Source organism: Micropterus salmoides, unplaced genomic scaffold (genome assembly GCF_014851395.1).
Source record: "Micropterus salmoides isolate LMB-PRFRI ecotype aquatic unplaced genomic scaffold, ASM1485139v1 Ms_hic_scaffold_3, whole genome shotgun sequence".
In the NCBI taxonomy this organism is placed as follows: Eukaryota; Metazoa; Chordata; class Actinopteri; order Centrarchiformes; family Centrarchidae; genus Micropterus; species Micropterus salmoides.
The window spans coordinates 24,706,269-24,718,831 of NW_024042261.1; the positions used below are offsets into that span (position 1 = coordinate 24,706,269).

At 44.0% G+C, this 12,563-nt stretch overlaps 1 protein-coding gene across 1 annotated transcript; it reads left to right on the forward strand.

Moving 5' to 3' along the window:
• Positions 1-1,407: 1,407 nt before the first annotated feature.
• Positions 1,408-10,629, forward strand: bmp16 (bone morphogenetic protein 16). Its single transcript, XM_038693731.1, has 3 exons — positions 1,408-1,683; positions 6,440-6,813; positions 8,114-10,629. Exons 2-3 carry the CDS (start codon positions 6,447-6,449, stop codon positions 9,157-9,159), a joined length of 1,413 nt encoding a protein of 470 aa, XP_038549659.1. The 5' UTR covers positions 1,408-1,683; positions 6,440-6,446; the 3' UTR covers positions 9,160-10,629.
• Positions 10,630-12,563: the final 1,934 nt, after the last annotated feature.

The following is a 12,563-nucleotide window of genomic DNA, read 5'->3' on the forward strand; positions in this document are numbered from 1 at the left end:
TCGAGGTCTGATGGTGGAAGTTTGCTGACAAGAGGGTTTTAACACCAGCTGAGGGTCATGCCCAGTACTCACTACACCTCCCAGTCGAACATTCATTCATTGATGTGACTGTGAAATTCTTCAACAACCAAACGGTCAATGATTTAATAAAAGATTTTCCCAAAGAAAGTGTGTGTGTGTTGCAAGACCAGAGCGAGTGTGGGTATAGTTGGGACAATTACTCAGCCTCGGGATGAATGAGGTCTGTGGGTGAGTTTTTTGTGTGTTTGTACGAGAGTGGACGGGAAGAGCAAGTGGAGGGGACAGAGAGGAGGAGCACAGGGACGTGGGCAAGTGATTCTCCAGATGAGATCTAATATGTGAGACGATGCATCCTAAAGAGACGTTTTCTCATGGGCCCACCCCATGAATACAAATTCAACCCGCCACCCGCTCTGTGCTGGAAGGACGGATGGACCTTGCTTCCACCCGTAGTGGTGAAGTACAGCTTTTTCCTTTTTTTTTTACCTCAACATTTACTTCCATCCAATCACAAAACTCATCTGAGGTGATTTCATGGCAGCTGTTATGAGTCATCCATTCATACCTTTGACTTGTAACTGAATCTGCTTGCTTTTATTCTGTGTCATGGGGTCTCCTATTTATAATGATCGAGCGAGGAACTGCGAGCATGTTGGCCAAAACGTAAAATGGTGCCAACGGAAAGCAGCAGGTGAGTTTGCTAAAGGAGAAAATGTGGAAAATAATCAGTCTGCGTCTGTGAGCTGACCTCAGGGTTACCTGGAACAGGTTGCATGCATGTATGTTTGAGTACATCCTTGTCTCTGTGTGTGTGTGTGTGTGTGTGTGTGTGTGTGTGTGTGTGTGTGTGTGTGTTTGTGTGTTTGTTTGTGGGAGAGAGAAAGAGAGATAACAGCCTGTCAATGTACTGGGGCCAGTCTTAGTGACATCACTATTTGGGCGGATCTTAGTGGCCAGGAAAGTCAATTAGAGATAAACTGACTTTACCAGCTGGGCATTTAGTATAGCATAGGGGAAAAAAGCAAAAAAATAAGTGTGTGTGGGGGGAGGCGAGAAAGAGAGAGAGAGCGAGAGAGAGAGAGGAAAAGGGGAGGAGATACAAAAGGGAGGAACAGAGTGGAGAGGAAGGGAGAGAGACATAGTAAGGAGGTTTAGCAACAAGAAGGAGTTGTTGCCAGTGATACAGTACAGACAGACAGACACAACTCATTTTCCTCCTGCAGCTTCTATGCACAGCAGCGTTACCAGTGTGTTTTAAACAACCAGGGGTGGAAGTGCAGGCGACAGAAAAAGGGAGTTGCCTACTAGTAGAGGTCAGGCAGGCAGAGGGGAAGCCGGTGGATGTTTTTAAGAGTTTGCTTATCTGACACTGACAACAGGATGAGAAGCTGAGCGAGGGAGCAGAGAGAGGGGAGTAAAACATGGAGGGAGCAGCATTAACTACAGTCAATTTACACAGCAGACACAGGAGAGACAGGCACTGGTTACTTTGAGAGAGGTAAAAAAAAAAAAAAAGAGAGAGAGAAGACAAGAGAGAGAAAAAAGGCAAACAGTCCACTTTGTCCATTCTGTCCAAAGGAGCGGGAGCGAGAGCCGAGGGATCGTAACACTGGAGCTCAAGGATAAACCATGGACTCTGCATACATCCCACCACACCTGGACGTGAGTACTACATCCCATTCAAGCACAAACACATACACATCTGTCTGTCTGTCAAGCCACAGGCCACAGGAACTGTGCTGCTGAAACCATTAGTCACTCTGGGGAACAACACTCACACACACACACACACACACACTCACACTCATGCACATGCATACGCCGCTGGCACACTGTGTTGCTCAATCAAAATCTTGTCCAATGAGCTACTTGTCCGAGAATAATGTGCCCATTATGAGTTCAAAGAGCATAACGTAACTCACTACTGCTGCAACATACACAGTATGAATTGGCCCTCAGTGTAAACGCTCAGCAGCTTTAATGTGAAAAGCAGAGGTGTGTTTTTCTTCTGTATTTCACATTGGTTTAGCTGTCAGACACACGACGAGAGCAGTCTCTGAGCTTTCAGCAGTGAGATATGTCAGTATTTCCATTGATGCTTGTATGGTGTTGTGCCTCAGCAGGGCCTTCTGTTAATCACAATGTACTTGTGACACTGAGACCTCCGGGCATCTGGGGCTGAGACAAAAGAGGAGATAAACTGAGGAAAAGAAGGAGCACAAGGATGAAAGAGACAAGTACATGGCAACCTGTTGATGCTCTGCTCAAGTGCACACAAAAGAGACTAAAGCCAAAACACTGTGTGTGTGAGTGAGTGTGTAAATCTGCTTCCCACATATTAACAACCCAGCTCCTCCACAGTTATACGTCTTGGCGTGTATTTCTGTTTACATGTTGGTGCTCACTCTGCCGGGCAGTTAGCGTGTCTTTAAACCCTGTACTGTTCTTAGCATGGACACATGTGTGTGTAACAGAAACGGACGTTTGACGTCTGGGTCATTAGCCAGCTAATCGGTCCAGCTGGAATGAATTAGAGAGCTGTTCTAATAGAGTCCAATAAAACCACACAGCAGCCTACCTGGAATATTGTTCTAATGATTTCATCTGTTACGCCTCAGAGAGTAAAACCACGACTCCACTAGCAACTGTTTGGACATTTCTCACCCCCCCAAATTACATATTAACGCCACAGCTCAAAGTCGTGCATTAATGACTAGTTAAGCATGGGGAGTATTGTGCAGTTATAACCTCACAGTTAATTATACACACTATGGCGTGCAATGCACAGTTTATATGGCACAGTGTAAGGGCTGCTGTGGAAAAACAACGGCAGTGAATACAGATGTATCCTCAGAAGTGTTCTCAGGTATATATTTCTACACTGTACATCACATATGGGCTCATGAGGCCATCCGACATGACATATTTTTAAGTATTTGAGTAAGCTTAGAGCAAGGAAATCAACCCAGTGGCATGTGCACTGCACATATCATGTTCTGAAGGAATGAGACGGCAGCATAGAAAATGAGAGGTGGAAGGAGGGGGGAGATCAGCGAAAATGAGAGGAGGAATTTGGGAAAAGAAACACGGGAAGAACAACAGGAAGGGAAAGCTGAGGGACCAGGCGTAACATGAAGACAGCGGCGGTGGATAAATCAGACGGCTGCGGTGACACTCCGGCCCTCTGGCCCGGCAACAGTCCGCCACACTCTTCCGCAAAAACACCATTCATTTAGTGGCCGAGGAAAAAAAGAGCAACATTATTGAGAGAATAGGCAAGGGAGAGAGGGAGATAGGGAATGGGAAGGTGATGCAGAGAAGCACAAAAACAGATATGTATAACAAGAAAGAACAAGAGACTGAGGAGAATGTCAGGAAAATATGGAAGAGAGGGAAATTGATGGATGAATCAAGAGAGAATCAGAAAAGGGAAAAGCAGTTACATACTGTATGACAACGTAGAAGACAAAGCAAAAGGACAAAGTTCAAGGAATGCAAAGAGGAAGGAGGAAGGGGAAAGGGAGCAGGGTTTGAAATAAACAGATAAAAAGAGGGCCAGAGAGAGAAACATGACAAAAGCAGGAGTCCGAAACGGACGTCAGATGTCAGAGGTTTTTAATCAGTGAGTTCAGAAAGGCACAGGGCAGGCTGGCGTCGACACTCGTCTGCCTCACGCTGGGGTCACGCTACTGTTTGCTCGGGAGGTCAGGTCACATAATGACTGCATACATGCACACGGGGAAAGGATGCACAAACAGCACTGCTGAGCTCCAACCCTTCATCTGACCTTATCCCTGACCCATTCATCATACAGCTCTCCTTCTTTATTCCCCATGAACATTTGATTGGTTCACATTCATGCCAGAGAGAGAAAGAATAAAACAAGCACATTGGCAGGGACTGCCACACATAAAAGCAGGAACTGGCGGTGGGGGGGCAATCATAAAAATGTCAGTTTTTCCCGGCTAACTGGAATGAGTCGACATCAGGGTGGGTGGCACCGTGATGCACATGACACATAAAGATGCTAAATTAGGCCTGGATCCTCTTTGTCTGGTTTAAATTAGATAGAACCAGTCACAACACAGACATCCAAGGAGAACAGAGAGGCTGTATGTATGTCAAAGTGATGTAGGGCAAGCTGGTGTTGGCTCGAAACTTCTTTCTCATTTTTCTTCTGTTTTTTCTCTGCCTCGCCTGCTGTGACACACCCTTTTGTGTGACAACTGAACCTTTGACCCTCAGAGTCACCTGGATGGTACAGTGGAGAAGTGGTGTTGTCCTTAAACTGCTTTACAAGCCTCCACAGTATATGGGAGAGGCTGTACAGCAAAGTGTCTAATCTGTAATTGTCCTCTGCTGCGTTGCCTCAGGTGAAACAACCCTGGGTGGGGCTGCGAGAGTTTAATGGATAGCTAGCAACAATCCCACGCTTAGAGGTGCCTTTTTTTTCCCAGGCCTGCCCTTTGAACTGCCTACCACATGAACAACACACACATATACGCAACCACACATGCATAAAAATATACACACCTTCACACCTGTGACCTCCTTTTCACCTTTTTTCTGACAGAGTGGTAAGATTAGCAGTCATTACAGTGTCATTATGTGTTCGCTCAGCCATAAACACCTCTGCTATCTCGCTGTGCAGGGCTTAATTCTCTGTCCCTTAGAGAGATGAGATAAAGAGATAGAGAGGAGAGAGATATGTGAGCGCTCGGACAAGGAAAGAGATAACTACAAACTGTTCTTCTTTGAGCAAGTGATAGACAGCAATTCAGGTGCACTTTCTTTTGAAAAATAATTTATTCTTGCCCGGTCAAGCAGGGCGGCAATAGGTGCATAATTCACTTCCATTCTACTCTCTTATGTACCACTTTAGTTTATTTGCACTTCAGTTTATCTTGTCAGCTGCTCTGACCCTTTAACACCTCACCTCAACCTCTTCAGGTCAAGAGGGCTGGTATAACTCGCTGGTTTCTAATTATTGGCTCAGTTATTAACACCTGCACTACAGAGGTGCAGGGTGTTAGCCAGGTCGTAGAGGTAATTGCGTCTGTGGTCATGTTCCCGCACTGAGAATAGTCACGGCGCGACATACCCTAACCCATCTGTGGGGGTTTTGGTCAGAATTAAGGACTCATGCAGAGCCAGAACATGAAAATATTTTGAAGCATGAAGCAGGTGCTGGTGTGAATGTGGTTCATAGGGGAAATAAGCATTGTGACAGGGGATTCATAACACTACACTTGGGGGAAGCTCATTTGCATAGGTGCAAATATTTCTCTCTGGAAGAACACATAGAAGAGATTTTTAGGTCGACAGCAGAGGTTCAAGAGGACCCAACATACAAACCACAAAAGCTGCATATTTGAGCTATCTTTAATAAAAACACACTGATTAGTTGAGCAGCAGATGGATTGCCCGTAGCACAGCATTATCTTCTCCCTCTTTTATTAATTGAATGTTTCTCTGCTCAAAACACTGATAACCAGATTGTCAATCTCTGGTGTCTCCTTTGTTGCAATGTCATTTTTTTGAACACAGTAGAACAAAATGTAAACAAACCAAAATTCAAAATTCAGTTCAATTTAAAACTGATTTCACTATCAGTAATGTAAGCTAATTTGACACCTATAGGTAAACCTCCTCAATTTTAAGTAAATATGCCTGTAATTTAAGAATTCATTTATTTAGGCTTCTAATGAAAACATATCTGTCTTCTTCACTCACTTGTGTTAATATCCAATGTTTATTGCAGTGATTTGAAAAGGAAAAAAAAATCTTGTTATCTGTCATTGTGACAGACCTCTACAACTCCATTACATGTCACTGGAACCCACGGCCTTTGATTAATGCTAGATGTCTTTCATATACAGAACTATGATCTCTTCCACACACAAACACAGAGCATGGTTAAATTACAGATGGAGACTGACTAATTACTCTTGCTTAGGTGTCCTAGGAGATATATGGGCCTTGGGGGTAAGCGGCTCTCCATAAATTAACAGACACAAAACAAAGTGGCAATGTTTCTACAGCCAGGAGTAACAAGCAAACAACTTCATATGCATATGTGGACAGTAAATTTCCTGTACATATGCTGCACGAAGCCTGAGGACTAATGAGAAACTAGCGTGTCCAGTAGTGAGAAGACAAGATCAACAGGAGCATCTCACAGGAGCTATCTTTTATACAAATTTCATATTATGCACAAAAAATATAAAGTAAATTCAAATTCAAAGCCCCAACATTTAAAAATGACTGAACAATGCTGCACAATTTCCCTTTACAAGTTTGTCTCTTAATGTTTAGATTGCTTTTGTCCACGCTTTCTTCCATTTACCTCTTCCGCTCTTCTTTTCTCCACCACACCTGTCCTCCCATCATCTCACCTCACCTCCCTATATCCCTCCAGGTCCACCATGTTCCCTGCTAACCTCCTGCTCCTCATGGTCCTGCTGCTACCTCAAGCCTCGTCTGGTCACCAGGGTGAAGACACCAGTAAGATCGACCATGACAGGGTGTCTCCGATGCCTTCCTCCTTGTCTCTCCCACCGGCTGGTTCCCTCCTGAAGCCCAGTCTGGCTCAGACCATCCAAAGTCTCCTCCTGAGTCGACTGGGCCTGCAGTCACAGCCCAACCCACGGCCTGGAGTGCCGGTGCCCCGGTACCTCCTGGATCTTTACCGCTTTCACCAGCAGCAGTACCATCTAGTCGAGGACCCTTTATTTAGCTTCCCCAGCCATCACATCCAGCAGGCTAACACCGTACGCAGCTTTCACCACAATGGTAAGCTCACTGGCACATCATGATGCCATGCTGTCAACCTATTTTAATGGATCTAAAAATATTTTAATTGTAGTTTTTGAACTTTTGTTTCAAGCAGGTAGGATCTTTATACTTTATCAGGTCAGCCCCAGATGAAGTATAAATATCCTATTTATGACTTTAACAATAGAAACACTAAGAGCTCCATCTGTGCAATCTTAGATATGACAGGTGGTCTAAAGTCTTCTTTCAGAGAGGGCATGCTTAGATTTATCTCACAGTGAAGGGGATTTTGTCTTGGACTGCACTGCAGTTCAGATCATGGGTGGATTAACATGTTAGTGTGCCCCACGGCAAAAATTTGCTGTTGGGCCCCCACTGATCCCCCAACTTCCCTTGCCTTTGGCCTCTGTGCAGTTACCCAGTTGCCTCGAAGTTCCCATTAATTCCAGTGCAACCAGTTCTACAATACTTCTTATCTTTTCTTATTTTGTGGTAATTTGATGAACACCACTGTATTAGGAATATACATTGTGTGGAGACAACATGAACTAAAATGATTAAGCTCTTTAAACTAGATATGACACAGGATCCCTGAAGCAGATTTTGATTCACTGAATGCTTGCTGGTGTCTCTTAATCTAGTCAGGAGGGTCATGCCCTGGTGTTTCCGCAGAAGCACAGAGGGCATTTACAACAGCCTCCCTCTACATTCCCACAAAATCAGCATAATGATGCAGACGTTGATTATTATTAGCTGATTTTGTACTTCAGTGGTGAGGATTTCTTCAAACGAATTTGCAATTACAATCAAAATACCAAAACTAATTGACAGTAAACATGAAGCTTTTGGGGGCACTAGAGCCTGGGGCAGTTGCTCATTTTATATTCCAGCCAGGATTCTGATACAAAAAATACAACGTATAATTCACAAACATTGAAGAAGACCAAAGTACAAAAGCAGTACAGTACTTCATTCAACCATGCATGTCTATTCACATGAAATACATACACATCTTTTGTACAAATGAATGCCTGAAGTGGTTCAGTTTACTAAGGGAACTAAATATTTCCTAGCTAAGGGTAAAGGTTGGAACTTGCAGTGTCAACATGAGCTACCCCGTTAGCTTTCTTTGCTGGAAACTTGAGTTATCTGCTGATAGTAGTAGACAGTTTGGCATTTTTCCTGTTTTTGAGATAATTCCAGATATATCTGACTGATAGCCAGTGTCTGTTTGTGTATTACTGTGTAAATAACACCTAAATAAGTTAAACTACTCTAAACTCCCGTACACCCTTGCCTCTCTTCCTCTTTCTCTCAGAGCCCCTTGGAGACGGTCCCATAGCAGAGGATCGTAAGAGGGTGCACATCTCCTTCAATATTTCCTCCATCCCTCAGGATGAGAGGGTGCTCTCTGCTGAGCTTCGTCTCCTCCGCAGTGAAAGAGCCTCCCTGGGCCCAGGAGCCCACAGACTAAACCTATACCTCTCTGAGCACCATGAGGACCCTGAGCCCACTCTGCTGGAGACAAGGTTACTCACCACTGGCCTCCACAGTCATAAAGCAAGTGGTTTCTGGGAGGCTTTTAGCCTAAATACAGAGCTCCTCCATCAGGCCTTTGCTGGGACTGGCAGCCTTGGCTTCCTCCTGGAAGTCAGACCTGAGAACAGCACCACCTCACTCCCTGAACAGGAAGAGAAACACAAAGAAGAACACCTGAGGGTGCGCAGGTCCGTGGGTCAGGATGAGCACAGCTGGGCTCAGGAGAGACCCCTCTTGGTGACTTACAGTCATGACGGGCGTGGAGAGCCTTTAGTCAAACATGGCAGGAGGACCCCCGGTGGTGGCCAGAGGATGAGAGGGAGAAAAGGGACAATAGAGAGGGCCAGGAGCAGCAGCAAGGGCCGCAATAGAGACCAAGCCTGGGGGAGGGCCAAAAAAATGGGGTATACAGCGCCAGGCTGGGGGGGTGATAAAGGTGGGCTCAACTGGAGTGAAAGTGGAAGAGTGAAAAGAAATAATGGCCGTGCTGCGAAACTGAAACGCCTTTCCCGCAACAGATGTCGCCGTCATCCTCTATATGTAGATTTCAACGATGTGGGCTGGCACAAGTGGATCATTGCACCCAGCGGCTACGACGCCTTCTTCTGCCTGGGAGAGTGTCGCTTTCCTCTGGCCGACCACATGAACTCCTCTAGCCACGCCATGGTGCAAACTCTGGTAAACTCAGTGAATGGAGCAGTACCCCGAGCCTGTTGCGTCCCCACCTCCCTCAGCCCCATTGCCCTGCTCTACCTGGATCCTCAAGACAGAGTGGTGCTGAAGAATTACCAAGACATGGTGGTGGAGGGCTGCGGCTGCCGGTAGTGGGCCAGTGCACTCATGCAGAGAAAGCCAGACATGGATGAAGGAGCATCGAGGGAATAGGAGAAAGACAGAAGCATGAAATGGCAGATGGTGGGAAGAAGATACTGTAGAAGCTAGCTAACTGCAAACAGACATAAAGACTGATACAGACAAATGTAGCAGCATAAGAAGGATGAGCGGAGAGGGGGGAGATAAGGGAATGTATACAGCAGCTAAATCATCATTATCAGGAGCAGGAAAAAAGACATAGAGAAAGAAAAATAGTAAGAGAAACAGACACAGGCAGGATAAATGATTAAACAATAAGAAAGAGGAAGACATGCAAGCAGAAATGTGGTCAACACAAGAAAACTGCCAGGAATTACTTTTCACGTTTTCCCATTTAGCGATGACGCAACTGTGCACACTGAGGGGCCCTCACATGAGAAGCCAGTTCTTTAACATCAGAGCATGTCTATTCTGTATTCCAGTGTTTGCCACTCATCTCACTCTCATGCGATTGTCTGACAAGCAGTTGTGTTCAGCGCAGGCAGTCGTGGACATACATTTTAAGCTCTGGAGCAGAAATCTGTAGCTTCCTGACGGACTCACTGATGATCAGCAGCATTAGCAATACGACGATGGCATCTAAACGTTGTGTGACAGTGTTGTTTCTGCAATATTTGACCCAAGGAGTAGGGTGCATCCGTTTTTTATGAACGTTGATGTAATGACTGTCGCTTACAAGCACCCCTACATCACAAGCTATTTAAAACCACAACAATAATGCTGAGGAACTATTATGCTATTGTTTGAATGTACTACTATCACTATTATTTAAAAAAAGAGAGACTTTTTTTGTACATTTCTTTTGCAGACGTGAAGAAAATCCAAGTGATAGGGTTGTCTTGTGATTCTACGTAATTCCACTGAATGGCGATTCTAACTTAAAAGACACATTATGTATTTAAATAACAGCAATATGGTGTATTTAATCTTGAAAGTATTTAAGATACCTGCACTCAGCAGTGCATACAGCAGACTGAAAGCCTGCTGTCCACATGAAGTAAGTTATGGTAGCTTTACATCCATACAAATGTTCAATGTATTGAATTAACAGTATGTGTTACTTAAACTTCCCACCTTATCATTGCACACATTTTGGTGTACAACACATGATAGCAGACATAAGTGGTGTTGCCTTTAAAAGCTCAACTAACAAGTCAATTGAAAGCTCTATGTATTTTAGCTACTGAAGTGTGTAACAACAGGTTTCTTTGCTAGTTGTGTCTGCAGGTGTCAAGAAAAAAGGAAGACTGATAATAAAACTGGGACTTTAGTGCCTTTCAAACAGGGGCTTTAAAAGTGTTCTCTGCTGAGCTTAGTAATTGTTTTTCAGTGTTGCATTTTTCTCTCTAAATGGAAACATTTAAGCAACAGCTTGTAAAATGTTTGACAATATACCTCTAATAAACAAAGCAAACAGCACAACTGTCAAGTGACTTTTCTTTTGCAAATTTATTTTTCTTTTTATGGGTCCTACCTGCTTTAAAAAAAAGCCTTACATATATAATGAATTACAGTTCAGGGGGAAAAAGGAAGCCAGAAGTCTCACAGAAAGTGCAGATCTTAACAGAATTGTGTATATGATACGGCAGCTAAGGAAGGCCAAAGCAGCTGCGAGTTTGAGAATGAGGTTTAAATGCAAGGGGACATGTTCTTATCTCCACTGCACATCCTTACTGCCGAAATCAGTGAACTACACTACAACCCCGTGAACAGTACACACGCTTCTGATCACACATGGACGAGAAAGACAGAAAGTTTGCACACTTGGCCGCAGGTCATTTCTCAGTCCAGGTGGTCAAACCGACTCAACAGCTCCTTTGACCTCCACATTCCTGCGTGTTTGAGAGGAGGCCCTCACAGCTACCACCAGATGGACCAGCTCACCGCAGCTTGCAGGTGAGTGAAGCCCACAACCTGTAACACAACCACGCCAAATACGCACGTGTGAAGGTTGTGGGAGGTAGTGAGCACAAGAAGTGCTGCATGTAACCCTCAAAAGCAGCTACAGTAGCATAGATGCTATTGACAACATCAAAATGTACAACAATCAAAAATAGACGAATTGGTATCCCCTTCCTCTGTTTTTTATCTGAATCCCAAAAGGATTGGATGCTTCTTCCCAAATATTTATCACTCTCCTCCCAGGAGTTGCCACACATTAAGTTTTGATTTTAAATACAGAACTGCAGATAATGCATTATAAAATGCTGTTCCAATGTTCTTTCATAATCAATAGATGATGGTGGTAGATAGTAGTAGTAGTATATATATAGCTGGACTGTAAGCTGCCATTTTAGCATGAAAGATAACTGCCCAGAGCTGGAACTCTCTCCTTTCCTTGCATATTTCACCTCTCAACACCTGTCTGGTGTGCACTGGTAGGTATGTGGTTATGTGTGTGTGTGTGTGTGTGTGTGTGTGTGTGTGTGTGTGTGTGTGTGTGTGTGTGTGTGAGAGAGAGAGAGAGAGAGAGAGAAACAGAGAAACGGAGAAACAGAGAAAAACAAAGACAGAAAGTGTAAAAGAGGCAGATAAAGATGTTCACAGATGGTATGGGCCTCTGCTGCTCTTTAGAGTTCTTGTAGATAACACTTTGGGTTAGTGTCAGTACAAGTCATCTCATGGGCTGTAACACATCATGGTTCATTTAGTGGTTGAGTGATAACCTATGGCTTTTTCCCCATGACCCCCTACTCACTCTTTCACCTCCATTCCTTATTCTAGCTTCCCAGACTCATCTATCTCACTCATCCTTCTGCATCTCTGCAAATCATGGTTTCTTCAGCGTCTCTTTTATCTCGGCCTATTTGTCAATCACCTGCCCATCCTTACACAGTTTTGGCTTGAAAACCTCCTTCTTTTCCCAGGTGCTAGATTAGAAACAGGTGTTAAACGGCCCATTTGTCCCTCATGAGTGGAGTGCTTATAGATAAGCCTTGATACTATTGTGTGCTCCCGATTGGATTGTTAAATAAACTGCAGTTTGTTTCGACATGGGTATCATATTTGTTTAGCAAACATGGGGATTGTTCAAAGTATGTCTGATTTTCGGAGTGTTTCTTGGCTTGTTTTTGCAGTATTATTACTGAAAGGAATGCCTGCCAAAACTACAAAAACATAACTCAGGAGGCTGTATGAAACTATAATATCCCTCCAACGTCTTCAATCCCAGAATCCTGCTGCTCCAGCAGTTATTACTAATAATGCTGTGGAGCCATACTTAGTTCAAAACATCAAATATTTCAGGCTGAATTGTGGGAAATGTGCATAAAATAATGCTCAAGACATCTAAAATGTATTATGCAATAAAAACATGGAATATATTGTCATTCTCAATATTCAAAAAAGTACCGGAA